Raw genomic sequence first — 18,198 nt, forward strand, 5'->3', positions numbered from 1 at the left:
GCACCCTGGAAGACATCTGCCTCTCTCTCCTGGTGCAGTCGTGCCTTGCCTGGTCTGGGCTCCCCTCCTGCTCTGAGGCAAGCGTATCTCTCCATTGAACACTGAGTCTGAAATGCCCTGCACACACTTGTGATCCCGTGCAGAAGGAAGGAGCAGGGACAGCCCCTTGAATGAGGAAGCTAACAGTGCCTCTTCTAACAATAAGGAGCAAGTCGCCTTGAAATGCAAATATCTGATGACCAGGGCGCAAGGAAGGCGCTCGCTTAGAGAGGCTGCTCGCTTAGAGAGGCTGTTCGCTTAGAGAGGCTGCTCGCTTAGAGAGGCTGCTCGCTCAGAGACGCTGTGGCCAGAACAAGTCAGACAAGATCTGCAGGACCCGGTTACCCAGGGCTTCTGCTGTCACTCAGCACGGAGGAGGCGGGGCCTGGCGCCCCATCCAATCAGGGGTGCTGGGGCGGGGCCCTGTCAACTGTCCATCCGGGGAAGGGGGAAGGGACAGTCGCCCTCCGTCCATTCCTTTAGTGCTGCTCCGACTGAGGTCAGGCTCTCGGCTTTCTTGCTTCTAGAGGGACTAGGTGCCTCCACCAGAGCTTCTGTCGCTCTGTAACCTGCACTGTGACCTACACTAGTCGCGGGAGCCACGCAGAGGACGCCGGAACACCCTGGAAGCCGAGAAATGGTGTGTGTGAGGGGGCTGGCGTCCGGGCGACTGGGAGAGGGGCTGGAATCGGCCGGAACCGGCTGAGGCGGGACCCGGGCCTCCACGCGGCGACTCCGGGGTCTTGGGCGCGAGTTCCCTCGGTCGCAGGGTGGGGCTGGGCCGGCAGCCGGGATCCCGGACCTCCTGTCCCGTCCCTTCACGGAGACTGCGGTCCCGGCCCCCGAGCCCAATCTGGGCAGCTCCGTGTCTCCCCACATTATGCGGGGGCCACGGGAGGGATATGGGGGGATCCCGCCTCGGGTGTGGGGTTTGTTAGAAACAAGTGCCCGGTGCCGCAAAGAAAACCAGCATCTAGGCAGAAAATTCCTCAGCAAGGCAAATTTATTTCTACACAAGGGTGCAGCTTGCGCCAGTCACAAGAGCACAGCGAGCGGGGTAGGGCAGGGGTTTTTCTCCTTAACGCAGTTCCTAGCACTTCTGTGTCCTTTCTTCATTGGCTAGGGTTGGACCTCACAATCTAAGCTAACTCGATTGGCTAAGGTTTAAAATTAAATAGGGTCTGGCCAGGCGCGGTGGGTCACGCCTGTAACCCCAGCACTTTGGGAGGCCGAGGCAGGCGGATCACGAGGTCAGGAGATCGAGACCATCCCTGGCTAACACGGTGAAACCCCGTCTCTACTAAAAATACAAAAAAATTAACTGGGTGTGGTGGCGGGCGCCTGTAGTTCCACCTACTCGGGAGGCTGAGGCAGGAGAATGGCGTGAACCCGGGAGGTGGAGCTTGCAGTGAGCCGAGATCGCACCACTGCACTCCAGCCTGGGCAACAGAGCGAGACAACTGGGCAACTCCGTCACACACACACACACACACACACACACACACACACACACACACACACACACACACACACACACACACACACACATATTAAATAGGGTCTATGAGACGGGACGGAACAGGGACTGTCCGTTACTAGGCGGGAAGGCGTATCTGGACTTGTCTGGGCGCGGCAAAAGCGGGAAGGTTGTTTACAGAACAGGTAGCTAGGAGACAAGGAAGTCGGTCTCAAGAAACAAAGAACAGCTTACTAAAGCTTTTAGAAAAGTAATTTATCACCTCTGACAGGTTCGTGTGGGAGGAGTAGCGGTCTTTGGGGTCCCCAGTGCCCACTTTTTTCTGTTAAAAATTAAACTGAGGTACGTTAACAATTAAAGAGTTTAGGGCCGGGCGCGGTGGCTCACGCCTGTAATCCCAGCACTTTAGGAGGCCGAGGCGGGCGGATCAGGAAGTCAGGAGTTCAAGACCAGCCTGGCCAACATGGTGAAACCTCATCTCTACTAAAAATACAAAAATTAGCTGGGCATGGTGGCGCGTGCCTGTAATCCCAGCTACTTGAGAGGCTGAGGCAGAAGAATTGCTTGAACCCAGGAGGCGGCGGTTGCAGTCAGCCAAGACGGCGTCACTCCAGCCTGGCAACAGAGCGAGACTCCATCTCAAGACAACAACAACGATTCACGAATGAGAAACACCCAGTCCTGGCTTGAGGTTTGTCAACGGAAAAAGCCAAGCTATGTAAAATAAAGAAGTTTATTAGGAGCCGAATAGGAGAGCCATTGGCCGAGGGAAACACAACCCCAAGCAGCCTGGAGTAAGTGGTCCCGAGGCAGCTCAAGACAGTTTGGTTTTATTCATTTCAGAGAGACAGGAATTGCAGGGAAAATCATGAATCAGTGCCTGAAAGGTGTAAGTTCCATTGGCAGAAAGGGCGGGACCTGTGGAAGGGGGGTTAGAAGGCACAGGTGGTTGAGGGATTCTGTAGGTGGCCGCTGGTTGAGATGTGAAGTTTTGTCTAAAGTTTGGAGGAGGTAGGAAGGAATGCTGAAGGAAGGGGGTCTGTTATCTGCCACTTGATTCCATCCCAGCCAGAAAACAGACCTGTTTCTCGAGATTTTATGAATTCTAAGGCGTAACTTTACCTTTGCCTTGCGTGGCCTTAGGTCTTGTTTGTAATTTGGTATCTTGTTGTCACAAGGAGTCTGTTTTTCCATTCTGATGATATCTATTCATGTAAACATGAATGTGCGTCAGTTGCTGCATCTAAACTCCTAAAGGGAGAGGGTGTAAGGAGGCCTGTCTCACCTCCCATCCTGTCATACAGAGGCACTCAATTTTCAGGGCTTTTTGGGGGTCCTGTTGGCCAAGAGCCGGTCACTTCACTTAGCTGGGAAGGTACTTTGTTTTTGTTTTTGTTTGAGACAGAGTCTCCTGTCGCCCATGCTGGTGTGCAGTGGCTCTATCTTGGCTCACTGCAACCTCCACCTTCCGGGTTCAAGCGATTCTCCTGCCTCAGCTTCCCAAGTGGCTGGGATTACAGGCATGTGCCACCACACCCAGCTAATTTTTGTATTTTTAGTAGAGATGGGGTTTCACCGTGTTGGCCAGGCTGTTCTTGAACTCCTGACCTCAAGTGATCCACTGGCCTCGGCCTCCCAAAATGCTGGGATTACATGTGTGAGCCACCTCACCAGGCCAGAAGGTGTGTTTTTATTTTTAGTTTACAGGTTGAAGGCTGGACTTTTATAAGGTACATGAGGAGACAACAGGAGACAACTTCAAAGGTACATGAGTACCTTTATCTGTTGTCTCCTCATGTATTATGTATTATGTCTTCAGCACACTCTCCTATGTTTTCTTGGTCCTGGGTGGCAGAATTGGGGTGACCTAATATGCCCACAGTTGCCATGTCTCTTGGAGGGTCTAGTGAGTATCAGCCCCTGAGTCACTCCTCCCAGGGGACAGACTGAGGTAGGAGAATGGGGACTCCAAGAGAGCAGCTGAATGCCTTGTGATGGAAGGAGACTCCTAGTATACTCTGCATCTAGATAGCCAACCCCTCGAGATGCTCAGCATTTCTTTCCAAACCCCAGTTTCCTGAACTTGGAGACCTATGGCTGGTCAGCCAGTTGGATGGTGCTATTGAGAGAAAAGAGAAATGATTCCTGTCCTCTGGATTGTGTCAACTGTGAAGGGAGACAAAACCCCAAAAAACAAGGAAAGACCACCCCAGCAGGGTGGATGAGTAGCCTGCAAATCAGAATATGAAAGGGGGTACACAGGGGGGTATAGTGCAGTGTTGGTGGAAAGTAGTCATTGAGCACTTCGGTGAGCAGGATGGGGGTGGAGAGATGTCTCGTGATAGGGTGACCTGTGCTGACGCATGAGTCAGACATCACTGTGTTCCAGTCAGCACTGCCCCTCTGTGGGCTTGTCCCTTGTAAAGAATTGTTCATAGACTGCAGCTTGAGTGTTTCAAATTAACTTTACATTGCATTTGTCACTAGAACCAAATCCAAGAATGATTGCGTAGGTCAGTGAGACACAGAAGAGGCAACTCAGCAAAGCCCATGACATACAGTGCATGACTCACAATCCCAGGAGATGAGAGCAGCACAGCTGCAGAGCAACACAGAGTGGGGGGAACATCCAGGATGCACATTCAACCAGCAGGTGGGGAGCAAGACAGACAGGGACCTGTGGGCCAAAGCGTTTCTTGGGGTCTAGGGAATTGACCAAGGTGTCTCTTGAGGAGTTGTTTCTGGTGGATTTAGAGCAAGCAGGCACTAGTTCTGTGAAGTCGCACTGTGATTAAGAGGTGGTCTGTGCCATCCATGTGGGGTGTAAGGGTTAGTGGAACAAGTCAAATTGGTTATATCTAGCTGTCCCACAGGGAGGTGGTCACCAGAATGCAGTCGTGTGAGAAATATATGTGAGCTGACCACATGGAGGAAATGGGAGGAGGTGGAGAACTAGAAACTCTGTTGAGTTTGAATAAAGTTTTCTTCTGTTATGAGAAAGTTAAATCCATAAAGAAAATGCTGCTAAGGTAACATATAAGAACTCAGTATAACAGGCAACTCTAGAATTAATTAAATTATTGTATATGGAGATGACAGGTAGTGGATTGATTATTCTCCTGTAGATAACCATTTGTCGCTGCTTTTTCTGTTAAGTGTTCACCACTTGTATCATTGGCTGGCAATACCTGGTTTGTCATAGTTTCACATTACCTTGAACAGATGCCCAGACTGGGGCACGGTGGCTCATGCCTTTAATCCCAGCACTTTGGGAGGCTGAGGCGGGTGGAACACCCGAGGTCAGGAGTTCAAGATCAGCCTGACCAATATGGTGAAACCCCGTCTCTACTAAAAGTACAAAATTAGCCAAGCGTGATGGTACATGGCTGTAATCCCAGCTACTCAGGAGGCTGAAACAGGAGAATCACGAGAACCTGGGAGGTGGAGGTTGTAGTGAGCCAAGATCACACCATTGCTGTCCAGCCTGGGCAACAAGAGTGAAACTCCATTAAAAAAAAAAAAAAAAGATGCCCTGGTTTCACAATTTGCTGTTTTCCATTGGTCTATCTTTCCATCTCTCTGATAATACCATTTTCTCTTAATTAGTATAGCATTCAAAGCTGCGGTGTTTAGTGGGTATATTGCCTGTCTATCTTAGTCATCTTGGGCTGCTATATCAAATTACCATAGACTGGGTGACTTAAGGGATAAACATTTCTTTCTGGCAGTTCTTGAGGTTGTGAAGTCCATGTTCAGGGAGCTGGCAGATCTAGTGTCTGGTAAGGGCCCGCTTCATGGTTTTGCAGATGGTCATCTTCTTGTGTTTCTTCACATGACAGAGGAGAGGAAGCCGGCTCTCCTGTGTCTTCTCATAAGAGCACTAATCTCATTCAGAAAGGATCGACTCTTACGCTGTCATCTAATCCTAATTACTTTTCAGAGATGTCAACTTCTAATACTATATTGGGGGCTAGGTTATTAATATGTGATTTTTTTGGAGTGATGCAAATATTCATGCTGTAACACCCCCCCAACCATACTCTATAGAGCATCTTAGCTATTCTTAGTCATTGTGTTGTATTTCAGTTTTTAGAAGTAGTTTTTTCTTAATTTTAGTGAAAAAAACAAACTGCCTTGTAAATTTCATGGACTAAAATATAACTGTAGTCACATTTCAGAAACATTACATCATAGTGCTATTTAATCTCCTTTTAAGGACACATGACATTTTTCCATTTATTTCATTTTATATTGATGTTTTTCAGTGTAGACTTTTTGCATAATAATCATTTTATATCCTTCCTGAGACTTTTTTGGACTTCAAGAAAATTAGTTTTAATAGAAATTAGTGGCTGGGCGTGGTGGCTCATGCCTGTAATCCCAATATTTGGGAGGCCAAGGTGGGTGGATCACCTGAGGTCAGGAGTTTGAGACCAGCCTGACGAACATGGAGAAACCCTGTCTCTACTAAAAATACAAAATTAGCCAGGCCTGGTGGCACATGTCTGTAATCCCAGCTATTCGGGAGGCTGAGGCAGGAGAATCACTTGAACCTGGGAGGCCAAGGTTGCGGTGAGCCAAGATCGCACCACTGCACTCCAGCCTGGGCAACAAGAGTGAAACTCCGTCTCAAAAAAATAAAAATAAAAATAAAGAGATTATTCCAGCGTTGGCAACATGGCAAACTTTGCCTATACAAAAAATTACCTCGTCATTGTGATGTGTGCCTGTAGTCCCAGCTACTCAGGAGGCTGAGGTAGAAGGATCTGTTGAGCCTAAGAGTTCGAGGCTGCAGTGAGCTATGATTGCAACACTACACTCCAGCCTGGGCAACAGAATGATACCCTGTTTCAAAAAAAAAGAAAAAAGAAAAAAATTAGTTTCAATAGGGTATGCTGTCTTTTAAAAATTACATTCAGCAACTTGTTGCTGATAATTAAAATTCGCTGAGATTTATTTCTGTATAGAGTGTGCATTCTAGAAACTTACTAAAAATATTACGTATGCACAAAATACATAAAAGAATTGCACAATGAATTCAAATAATGATGGAGCCAGTATTGGGAATAAGATAACTGCCTTACTTTTCCTTATACTTTCTCAACCTGGGTGTGCATCCTCATCAGTGTGTTTTATTTTTGCATGTTTTTTACGCAAATGATAACCGATTTGTGATATTTTATATCGGATTTTATTTTAACTCAGTTATGAACCTTATATGGAATGATAGTTAATTCACTTTCTTATTTAATGGATTTTATTATTTAGAACAGTGGTTGTTTCCCCAAAACACTGAGCAGATAATCCACAGAGTTCCAGCATTTTTCTTCCAGGCTCATAGTTCCCCCCACCACCCTTTTTTTTTTTTTTTTTTTTTTTGAGACAGAATCTTGCTCTGTTGCCCAGGCTGGAGTGCAGTGGCACGATCTCGGCTCACTGCAACCTCTGCCTCCTGGGTTCTAGCAATCCTTCTGCCTCAGCCTCCCGAGTAGCTGGGAATACAGGCGCACACCACCACACCCAACTAATTTCTGTATTTTTTAGTAGAGAGAGGGTTTCACCATATTGACCAGGCTGGTCTCGAACTCCTGACCTTGTGATTCGCCCACCTAGCCTCCCAAAGTGCTGGGATTACAGGCGTGAGCCACCCTACCCAGCATAGTTCCCCCTATTTTAAACATCTTGACTGGCCAGGTGCTGAGCCTCATACCTGTAATCCTACCACTTAGGTAGGCCAAAGCAGGAGGACAGCTTGGACTCGGGAGTTGGAGGCCAGCCTAGGCAACATAGCAAGACCCTGTTTCCAAAAATAAAAAAAATAAAAAATAATAAAAAATAAAAAATAAAAACTGTTTGAAACCAAAGAAACCATATTGACTTTGTGTAGTGTATCCTGCAACTGATGCAAGAATATATTACATGTGAACATGATGGAAATTGAAGAAGCCAGTGTTATTATTACCTAAAGTCCATCTTTTACATTAGGCTTCACTCTTTGTGTTCTGTGGTTTAAGACAACTACATGTGTCTTGTATCCATCATCACAGTCTTATACAGAAGTGTTTTACTTCCCTCAAAATCCCCTGTGCTCCTTCTAATCATACCTCTCCCCTCCCTCTTTTGCCACCCCTGTTTATCCCTGGCAACAAATGATGATGTTCCTGCCTCTAGAGTTTTGCATTTTCCAGAATATCACATATTTGGAATGATACTGTAAGTGGCCATTTCAGACTTTCTTCTTTCATGTAAAAATATGCTTTGAAGGTCTCTAAATACCTCTGTTGCTTGACAACTCATTTATTTTTTATTTTTCTTTCTTTATCTAAAGATTTTTGTTTTGTGAGAGACAGGGTCTCAAACACCCCAGCTCAGGTGATCCTCCCGCCTCAGCTTCCCAAAGTGCCTGAATTCCACTTGTGAGCCACCATGTCCGGCCACTCATTTTCTTTTTTTTTTTTCTTTTCTTTTCTTTTCTTTTTTTTTTTTTTTTTTGAGACGGAGTTTCACTCTTATTGCCCAGGCTGGAGTTCATTGGTGCGATCTTGGCTCACTGCAGCCTCCACCTCCCAGGTTCAAGCAATCCTCCTGCCTCAGCCTCCCGAGTAGCTGGGATTACAGGCATGCACCATCACGCCCGGCTGATTTTGTATTTTTAGTAGAGATGGGGTTTCTCCATGTTGAGGCTGGTCTCGAACTCCTGACCTCAGGTGATCCACCTGCTCAGCCTCCCAAAGTGCTGGGATTACAAGCGTGAGCCACCGCACGCGGCCAGGGCCACTCATTTTCTTTCATCACTGCATAACATTCTATTGTACGGATGTTACCATAGTTTGTTTCTTTATTCACCTGTTGAAAGGCTCATCTTGAGCCTGGTGTCATGCCTCATCCCTGAGTTCGCAGCACATGGGAGACTGAGATGAGATTGCTTAAGGCCAGAAGTTAGAGAGACCTTATGTATTTTTTTTTTTTTAAGACTCACCTTGTTTGATTCTAGTTTTTGGCAGTTATGAGTAAGGCTGCTAAAAACATTTGTGGGAGGACTTTTGTGTGGACATCAGTTTTTAGTTCATTTGAATCAATATGTAGGAATGAGACTACTGAATCAGTAAGACCATGCCTATTTTCTTCAGAGCTCCGCAGACTGTCTTCCAAACTGGCTGTAGAATTTTCCATTCACATCCCTAGTGAAGGAGAGTTCACTGTCTCCAGCATTTGGAAATGTCAGTGTTTTGGATTTTAGCTACTCCACCAGGTATTTGCTGGTGCTTCATTGTTGTTTTCCTTTCTTAATTTTTTTTCCTTTTTTTTTTTTTTTTTTGGAGACAGAGTTTCATATTCTTGTTGCCCAGACCGGAGTACAATGGTGCGATCTCAGCTCACTGTAGCCTCTGCCTCCTGGGTTTAAGCGATTCTCCTGACTCAGACTCCCGAGTAGCTGGGATTACAGGTGTATGCTGCCACACATGGCCACTGTTTGTATTATTAGTAGAGACAGAGTTTCACTATGTTGGCCAGGCTGGTCTCAAACTTTTGACCTCAGGTGATCAACCTGCCTCAGCTTCCCAAAGGGCTGGATTACAGGCATGAGCCACTGCGCCCGGGCTGTTTTCATTTGCTCTTTAATAACGTGTAATGTAGAGCATCCTGTCGTATGTTTGTTTGCCATAATTACATTCTTTAGCGGGAGGTATACTTGGAAAGATTGGGCTTCTTTTTTTTTTGAGACTGAGTCTGGCTCTGTCACCCAGGCTGGAGGGCAGTGGCGTGATCTTGGCTCACTGCAACCTCTGTCTCCCGGGTTCCAGTGATTCTCCTGCCTCAGCCTCCTGGGTAACTGGGATTACAGGCTCACGCCACCAGGCCCAGCTAATTTTTGTATTTTTACTAGAGACGGGGTTTCACCATGTTAGGCTGGTCTCAAACTCCTGACCTCGGTGATCCACCCATCTCTGCCTCCCAAAGTGCTGGGATTAAGGCATGAGCCACCGCACCCAGCCTTTTGCTTATTTTTTGATTGGTTGGTTTTTTTCTTATAGAATTTTAGGAGTTCTTCATACCTTTTGGGTACCAGTTCTTGATCAGATAGCTGTTCTGCAAATATTTTGTCCCAGTCTGCCGCCTGTCTTTTTATTCTGTTAACAGTCTTTTCCAAAACATTTTTGTTTTGAATGAAGTCCGATTTATTGATTTTCTCATTCACAGATCATGCTTTTTGTGTTGTGTGTGAAATCTTATTGCCAAATCAAGGTCGTCTTGGTTTTGACAAGTGTGAAATTGTGAGTTTTGCATTTTCCATTTAAGTAAACGATTCATTAGGAAGTAGTTTTGTAAAAGGTGCAGTTCTGTGTCTAATTCATTTCTTTGCATTTGCTAATTCAGGTGTTTCAATACCATTTGTTTTGTGCCACCATGTCTAATTTTTTATTTTATTATGGAGACGGGTATCTCCTTATGTTGCCCAGGCTGGTCTCGAACTGCGGGGCTCAAATGATCTGTCCGCCTTGGCCTCCGGCTTGCATTTTTAATACACGTGTTTATAGTAGATTTTTCTGTGTTCCTAGTGCCTCTCTTGTCATCTTATGGAATCTTCTCTTGTATATTTAGTTTATTGAGTGTTTCTAATCATCAGGAGATATCAAGTTATTTATGCTGGAGGTTGCACTTTTTTGAATTGCCGACGTGTGAAAAATCAGACTTTGGCCATGACCTTGAGCAGTAGGATATAAATAACTCCCACATGCTTAGCGTTCCAAAAATGGAACACTAGGCATAAATTGGTTAAGGCTTGTCAGATGCCTTTTCTGCCTCTATTAAGGACATTCTTGTGGTGTTTTGTTTGTTTGTTTAAAGATAGAGTCTCACTCTGTTGCCCCGGCTGGAGTGCAGTAGCGCAATCTCGGCTCACTGCAACCTCTGCCTCCCAGATTCAAATGATTCTCCCACGTCAGCCTGTCAAGTGACTGGGACTACACGTGCCACCACGCCTGGCTAATTTTTGTATTTTTTAGAGATGGAGTTCCACCACGTTGGCCAGGCTGGTCTCAAACTGCTGACCTCAAGTGATCTGCCCACCTCAACCTCCCAAAGTGCTGGGATTACAGGCATGAGCCACCATGCCTGGCTGCTACCATGATTTATTATCATTACTTATCTTAAAACAAAATGTAAAACTTATCAGCTTAAGAAATTTTACATGTACAGTTGAGATAGTTTGACAAATCTACATAAGTTCTCTAAGATGAATTCTATTGTATTTTGCTTTTTTCAATTATCCCGAGGTTTCATGCATGTTGTAGTATAGGCCAAGATGTTATTTTTTCTTTTTCTTTTTCTTTTTCTTTCTTTTTTTTTTTTTTTGTTGTTTTTAAATCGAGTTTCACTCTTGTTGCCCAGGCTGGAGTGCAATGGTGCAATCTTGGCTCACCACAACCTCCACCTCCCAGGTTCAAGCAATTCTCCTGCCTCAGCCTCCTGAGTAGCTGGGTTTACAGGAAAGCGCCACTACGCCCGGATAATTTTGTATTTTTAGTAGAAATGGGGTTTCTCCATGCTGGTAAGGCTGATCTTGAACTCCAACCCTCAGGTGATCTGCCTACCTCGGCCTTCCAAAGTGCTGGGATTACAGGCGTGAGCCACCACGCCTGGCTAAGATGTCATTTTCTAAGAGTAAATAATATCCCATTTTATGTATATGCTTACCACATTTTGTTTTTACATTCAGCCATCGATGGATAGGTGGGTGGCTGCATTGCTCATTACTGCCACCTCAGGAAGGTCGTATAGTGGTTAAATCTGTGCTTATGACACCTGGGTATCTCTTAGGAGTTTCTTGTTTGCCCTCTTGTGTACATACGGTGCCAGGTTTTGCTTAGGAATGTCCCCTTTGCCCTGTCAGCATCTATCTAGCTACATTCTGACAGGATAACTGCAAAGTGAATGATTCCTGGGCATCATAATGGAAGTTTCTTTCTACCTAGGTGATTCCCTTCCTCTCTGCTTATATCTAGCATGCCTGATTTGGGTGGTCCCTGGGGGTGTGGGATTTCCCAGGGGCTCCCGCTCCTGCTCTTTGCTACCTACATGCTTCCTCTGACAATATCATCAAAGATTACACTTTGGGAACAGGCATTTTCAAGGATACACAGCCTCAGGACTGCTAATGTTAACTTTGTTTTGCCTATGAATTCGTAGGACTCTATCATGACAGGTGCTACAGACCCACAGTCCAAAGAGACATTAGGGACAGCCCAGGCAACCCGCTTTTCTCCCTGGGTTCAGTAAATACATTTCCTATCCTGCTGTGGCTTTAGCCTTTGTTCAGTTCTAGCATCACAATTGCTTTATGAACTAGCCAGGTGTGGTGGCACATGCCTGTGGTCTCAGCTACTCAGAAGGCTGGGGCATGAGAATTGCATGAACCCAGGAGTAAGAGGTTGTAGTGAGCCAAGATGGTGCCACTACACTCCAGCCTGGGTAACAGAATGAGACGCTGTCTTGAAAAAAAAACAACTGCTAGCTGGGCATGGTGGCTCATGCCTGTAATCCCAGAACTTTGGGAGCCTGAGGCAGGCGGATCACCTGAGGTCGGCAGCCTGACCAACGTGGAGAAACTCTGTCTCTACTAAAAATACAACATTAGCCAGGTATGGTGGCATATGCCTGTAATCTTAGCTACTCAGGAGGCTGAGGAAGAAGAAGTGCTAGAACCCCGGCAGTGAGCCGAGATCACGCCATTGCACTGCAGCCTGGGCAACAAGAGTGAAAAAAAAAAAGTTGCTTTATGGAAGAAAGTAAGTATACACAGGGAGAAAGAGATCTGATGACCAAAGCAGGGAATACGTGTTTGGAGTCCACGGCATCCTGAGAACTTCTTGGGAATAGAGTCTAGGCCCCCAGTGCTGTCACTCTCACCCATCTTCCTCTACACATGTGAGATGTTTCAGGACCCAGTGGCTTTTAAGGATGTGGCTGTGAACTTCACCCAGGAGGAGTGGGCTTTGCTGGATATTTCCCAGAGGAAACTCTACAGGGAAGTGATGCTGGAAACTTTCAGGAACCTGACCTCGATAGGTAAGGATGACAATATTCCTTCCCTCAGTCCATTAGTGAACCAGTGTTTCTAGCTCATCAATGCTGTTGAGTGATTTAGAACATAGACAGGAAATACTTTGATGAATAAATGAGGCATGGCTGCAGTAAAACATGGGCATAGAATCTAATAATTTTTTCACAATTTTATACTACCTCAGGACTATTTTTTCTGCGTCTGTATTTTAGGAAAAAGTTGGAAAGACCAGAACATTGAATATGAGTACCAAAACCCCAGGAGAAACTTCAGGTAATTTGTACTTACAAGACAAAGCAGTGTCTCTAGACAATCTTAGAATATGACAATATATTAAAAATAAGTAAAACAAAGAACTAAGTCCAGGATCAAATTAATTTGTTTTTAGAATATTTGATCAAAAAACACATATGTAAATGTGACCTAGGCTGTGGGCTCACTCCTGTAATCCCAATCCTTTGAGAAGTGGAGATAGGAGGATAGCTTGAGGCCAGCAGTTCAAGAACAGCCTGGGCAACATAACGAGACCACATATCAACAACAGCAAAAGATTAGCTGGGCATTGTGGTCTGTAGTCCCAGCTACTCAGGAGGCTGAGTGAGGCAGGAGGATCACTTGAGCCAGTAAAGGCTGCAGTAAGCTATGATGATATCACTGCACTCCAGTGTGGGCAACAGGACAAGACCCTGAAACAAAAGAAAAATGACACAGAGTATTTAGTATTTTAAAATAGTTTACATGGGAAAAGTATTAAGATACCCCATGTAAACAGTTTTTTAAATAATAGTTATGGCTGGGTCACCTTGTAGAATATGTTGTCCAGTCACCTTCAAACAATTCTGACAGGGCAGAAGGCCTACACTTTGATGGAGAGTGTTAAAAATGCAAGTGCAATACTTGTTGATTAATATAGAAGTACTTATAAACAAACCCTTCATAATGTGCTTCTCATTTTTGACAGGAGTCTCATAGAAGAAAAAGTCAATGAAATTAAAGATGACAGTCATTGTGGAGAAACTTTTACCCAGGTTCCAGATGACAGACTGAACTTCCAGGAGAAGAAAGCTTCTCCTGAAGTAAAATCATGTGAAAGCTTTGTGTGTGCAGAAGTTGGCCTAGGTAACTCATCTTTTAATATGAACATCAGAGGTGACATTGGACACAAGGCATATGAGTATCAGGAATATGGACCAAAGCCATGTAAGTGTCAACAACCTAAAAAAGCCTTCAGATACCGCCCCTCCTTTAGAACACCACAAAGGGATCACACTGGAGAGAAACCCAATGCTTGTAAAGTATGTGGAAAAACCTTTATTTCCCATTCAAGTGTTCGAAGACACATGGTAATGCACAGTGGAGATGGACCTTATAAATGTAAGTTTTGTGGGAAAGCCTTCCATTGTCTCAGATTATATCTTATCCATGAAAGAATTCACACTGGAGAGAAACCATGTGAATGTAAACAATGTGGTAAATCCTTTAGTTATTCTGCTACCCATCGAATACATAAAAGAACTCACACTGGAGAAAAGCCTTATGAATATCAGGAATGTGGGAAAGCATTTCATAGTCCCAGATCCTATCGTAGACATGAAAGGAGTCATATGGGAGAGAAGGCTTATCAATGTAAGGACTGTGGAAAAGCATTCACGTGTCCCCGTTATGTTCGTATACATGAAAGGACCCACTCTAGGAAAAATCTCTATGAATGTAAGCAGTGTGGGAAAGCATTATCCTCTCTTACAAGTTTTCAAACACACATAAGAATGCACTCTGGAGAAAGACCTTATGAATGTAAGATATGTGGAAAAGACTTTTGTTCTGTGAATTCATTTCAAAGACATGAAAAAATTCACAGTGGAGAGAAACCCTATAAATGTAAGCAGTGTGGTAAAGCCTTCCCTCATTCCAGTTCCCTTCGATATCATGAAAGGACTCACACTGGAGAGAAACCCTATGAGTGTAAGCAATGTGGGAAAGCCTTCAGATCTGCCTCACACCTTCGAGTGCATAGTAGGACTCACACTGGAGAGAAACCGTATGAATGTAAGGAATGTGGGAAAGCCTTCAGATATGTGAATAACCTTCAAAGTCATGAAAGGACACAAACACACATAAGAATACACTCTGGAGAAAGACGTTATAAATGTAAGATATGTGGGAAAGGCTTTTATTGTCCCAAATCATTTCAAAGACATGAAAAAACTCACACTGGAGAGAAACTCTATGAATGCAAGCAACGTTCAGTAGTTCCTTCAGTAGTTCCAGTTCCTTTTGATATCATGAAAGGACTCACACTGGAGAGAAGCCCTATAAATGCAAGCAATGTGGGAAAGCCTTCAGAGCTGCCTCAATCCTTTGAATGCATGGTAGGACTCACCCTGAAGAGAAACCCTATGAGTGTGAGCAATGACGGAAAGCCTTCAGATCTGCCCCACACCTTTGAATATGTGGTAGGACACACAATGGAGAGCAACCCTATGAATGTAAGGAATGTGGGAAACCCTTCAGATCTGCCCAGAACCTTCGAATTCATGAAAGGACACAAACACACATAATGCACTCTGTAGAGAGACCTTATAAATGTAAGATATGTGGGAGAGGCTTTTATTTTGCCAAGTCATTTCAAATACATGACAAATTTTACACTGGAGAGAAACCCTATGAGTGTAAGCAATGTGGGAAAGCCTTTGTTTCTTTCACTTCCTTTCGATATCACGAAAGGACTCACACTGGAGAGAACCCCTATGAGTGTAAGCAATTTGGGAAAGCCTTCAGATCTGTCAAAAATCTTCGATTTCATAAAAGGACACACATTGGAGAGAAACCCTGTGAATGTAAGAAATGTGGAAAAGCATTCCATAATTTCTCTTCTTTGCAAATACATGAAAGGATGCACAGAGGAGAGAAGCTCTGTGAATGTAAGCATTGTGGGAAAGCATTCATACCTGCCAAGATCCTTTGAATACATGCAAGAACACACAATGGAGAGAAACCCTATGAATGTAAAGAATGCAGAAAAGCTTTCAGCTTGCCTTCTTCCTTTCATAGACATGAAAAGACTCACACTGGAAGGAAACACTATGAATGCAAGCAATGTGGCAAAGCTTTCACTTCTTCCAGTTCTTTTCAATTATCATGAAAGAACTCACACTAGGGAGAAACCCTATCAATGTGAGCAATGTGCGAAAGCCTTTATTTCTTCCACTTCTTTTCAATATCATGAAAGGACTCACATGGGAGAGAAACCCTATGAGTGTATGCCAAGTGGGAAAGCCTTCATTTCTTCTAGTTCCCTTCGATATCATGAAAGGACTCACACTGGAGAGAAGCCCTATGAATATAAGCAATGTGGGAAAGCCTTCAGATCAGCCTCGCACCTTCAAATGCATGGAAGGACTCACACTGGAGAAAAACCCTATGAATGTAAGCAGTGTGGGAAAGCATTCAGACCTGACAAGATTCTTTGAATACAGATAATGAATGTAAACAATTAACTGTTTATAATAACTGTATACTAACAAATGATATTCTTTTTAAATAAGAAGCTATAATAAAATATCCCATTGGTGTCATGTATTAGATCAACCTTATACCGTTAAATTGTTATTATTTGGACATTGTGAGTCAGTATAACCATGTGGATAAAATGCCAGACATCTTTTTATTCGAAAATTTTACTTTTCATGCTTATGTACTTACATTTTTATCTCAACCTTAATTTTTCTTTCTTTTTCTTTTTTTTCCCCCCCAGAAAGAATCTCACTCTGTCACCCAGGCTGGAGTGCAGTGGGATGATCTCGGGTTGCTGCAACCTCTGCCTTCAGGGTTCAAGTGATTCTCCTGCCTCAGTCTCCTGAGTAGCTGGGACTACTACAGGCATGCACCACCATGCCAGGCTAATTTTTTGTATTTTTTAGTAGAGACGGGGTTTCACCATATTGGCTAGGCTGGTCTCAAACTCCAGACCTCATGATTTGCCCACCTCGGCCTCCCAAAATGCTGGGATTACAAACATGAACCATCATGCCCAGCTGCAACCCTAATTTTTCATTCAGTCATAATACCAATAGTTATCTCATGTACCTCTGAGTGCCTTCTTCCCCAAAACCAGCAGTGCCATACCTGCTGTCAGCAAGGGTGTAATATACCATAGTGATAAATATGACCAAAAGCCATAAATGACTGTGAGATGTATGAGAATTACAAGTCACATTAGTAAGAAGAGAAAAATTTTGGTCATGTTTATGATTTGAAATATGTTTTCCTCTATCACATTTAGAAATATAGTTACAAAATGCCCTTGTTTTTGTCCTGATTCATCATGGTCACTGAGGAGCATCGTCTCATATGCCTGGTATGTGACACGTGTCTCTCCAACAATAAAAGACTTGGCCTTGGCTGGGCATGGTGGCTCTCGCCTGTAATCCCAGCACTTTGGGAGGCCGAGGTCAGGAGTTTGAGACCATTCTGACCAGTATGATCAAACCCTGTCTCTACTAAAAATACAAAAGTTAGCAGGGCATGGTGGCATGCTCCTGTAATCCTAGCTATTCAGGAGGCTGACATAGGAGAATTGCTTGAATATAGGAAGCAGAGGTTGCACCATTGTACTCCAGCCTGGGCAACAAGAGTGAAACTCTGTCTCAAAAAACACAAAAAAGACTTGGCCTTAGGGCCGAGTGCGGTGGCTCACGCCTATAATCCCAGCACTTTGGGAGGCCGAGGCGGGCAGATCCCTAGGTCAGGAGATGGAGACCATCCTGGCCAACACAGTGAAACCCAGTCTCTACTAAAAAATACAAAAAATTAGCGGGGCGTGGTCGCAGGCGCCTGCAGTCCCAGCTACTTGGGAGGGTGAGGCAGGAGAATGGTGTGAACCTGGGAGGCGGAGCTTGCAGTGAGCTGAGATCGCACCATTGCACTCCAACCTGGACGACAGAGCAAGACTCCATCTCAAAAAAAAAAAAAAAAAAAAAAAAAGACTTGGCCTTGTGGTGAGGGGAGGGCATGTGTAAACTCCTGGACCTGTTTTTGCCTTACTTATTCTCTAAAGACTAAAATATTTCCTAAAATGTACGGGCACTGTTTACCAGAAAGTACCTTAGTTAAAACATATAAATTTGTTTATGCCTTATAAAGCTATATTTTTTCAAATTGCTTTACTGAGTCGTAGGAGGCTAATAAATTTGTGTAAATTGTCTAAATACAAGCCTGTCTTTCTCTGATAATGTGCTGCTGAGGCTAACTTGTCAACAGCCTGCTTATCTCAGCAGTGTAAAGTTAACAGCAACATGGAAAAGTTTCTTTTATATATTATGCAATGGCTAGAACAATTCAGTCACTTCCTTTAAGGTACCAATGAAGCTGCTCTTCAGAAACGCTTATTTCAAACTCCCTAAGATCAAAATCCAGGCGCCACAAGATGCAGCATCAGCCACTGACCAAACCCTGTCTGTGTGTGGAGATGACATACCCAGTCCCAGATAATGTATCCACATCAGTGAAGGGTGGAGTCGTTGATTGTCAGATCACACAAAGTGACTCAGAGCAGGGAAGACAGGGCAGTGAAACCTGGCCAGGCACAGTGGCTAACACCTGTAATCCCACCACTTTG

The 18,198-nt window shown here is 44.4% G+C and overlaps 2 protein-coding genes across 3 annotated transcripts; both read left to right on the forward strand.

The window, feature by feature from the left end:
• The first annotated feature begins 462 nt into the window (after positions 1-462).
• ZNF440 (zinc finger protein 440) lies at positions 463-16,174 on the forward strand. 2 transcript variants are annotated; one of them, XM_004060066.5, is made up of 4 exons: positions 463-679; positions 12,451-12,586; positions 12,794-12,854; positions 13,543-16,174. In XM_004060066.5, exons 1-4 carry the CDS (start codon positions 677-679, stop codon positions 15,137-15,139), a joined length of 1,797 nt encoding a protein of 598 aa, XP_004060114.3. In that variant the 5' UTR covers positions 463-676; the 3' UTR covers positions 15,140-16,174. The 2 variants fall into 2 exon arrangements, with proteins under 2 accessions (XP_004060114.3, XP_030860411.2); XM_031004551.3 differs by having other exon boundaries at positions 464-679; positions 12,460-12,586.
• LOC134757658 (zinc finger protein 878-like) lies at positions 15,215-17,793 on the forward strand. The gene has a single exon (XM_063701025.1). It carries the CDS (start codon positions 15,215-15,217, stop codon positions 16,049-16,051), a length of 837 nt encoding a protein of 278 aa, XP_063557095.1. The 3' UTR covers positions 16,052-17,793.
• The last annotated feature ends 405 nt before the right edge of the window (positions 17,794-18,198 follow it).

Source organism: Gorilla gorilla, chromosome 20, assembly GCF_029281585.2.
Source record: "Gorilla gorilla gorilla isolate KB3781 chromosome 20, NHGRI_mGorGor1-v2.1_pri, whole genome shotgun sequence".
NCBI lineage: Eukaryota > Metazoa > Chordata > Mammalia > Primates > Hominidae > Gorilla > Gorilla gorilla.

Bases quoted from the DNA above. Each gene is read 5' to 3' on its own strand.
- ZNF440 (XM_004060066.5), top strand. The intron at 12,587-12,793 runs GTAAGGATGACA...TCTGTATTTTAG, and splicing joins CAGGAACCTGACCTCGATAG to GAAAAAGTTGGAAAGACCAG. The intron at 12,855-13,542 runs GTAATTTGTACT...CATTTTTGACAG, and splicing joins AACCCCAGGAGAAACTTCAG to GAGTCTCATAGAAGAAAAAG.
- LOC134757658 (XM_063701025.1), top strand. From the start codon at position 15,215: ATGACAAATTTTACACTGGAGAGAAACCCTATGAGTGTAAGCAATGTG.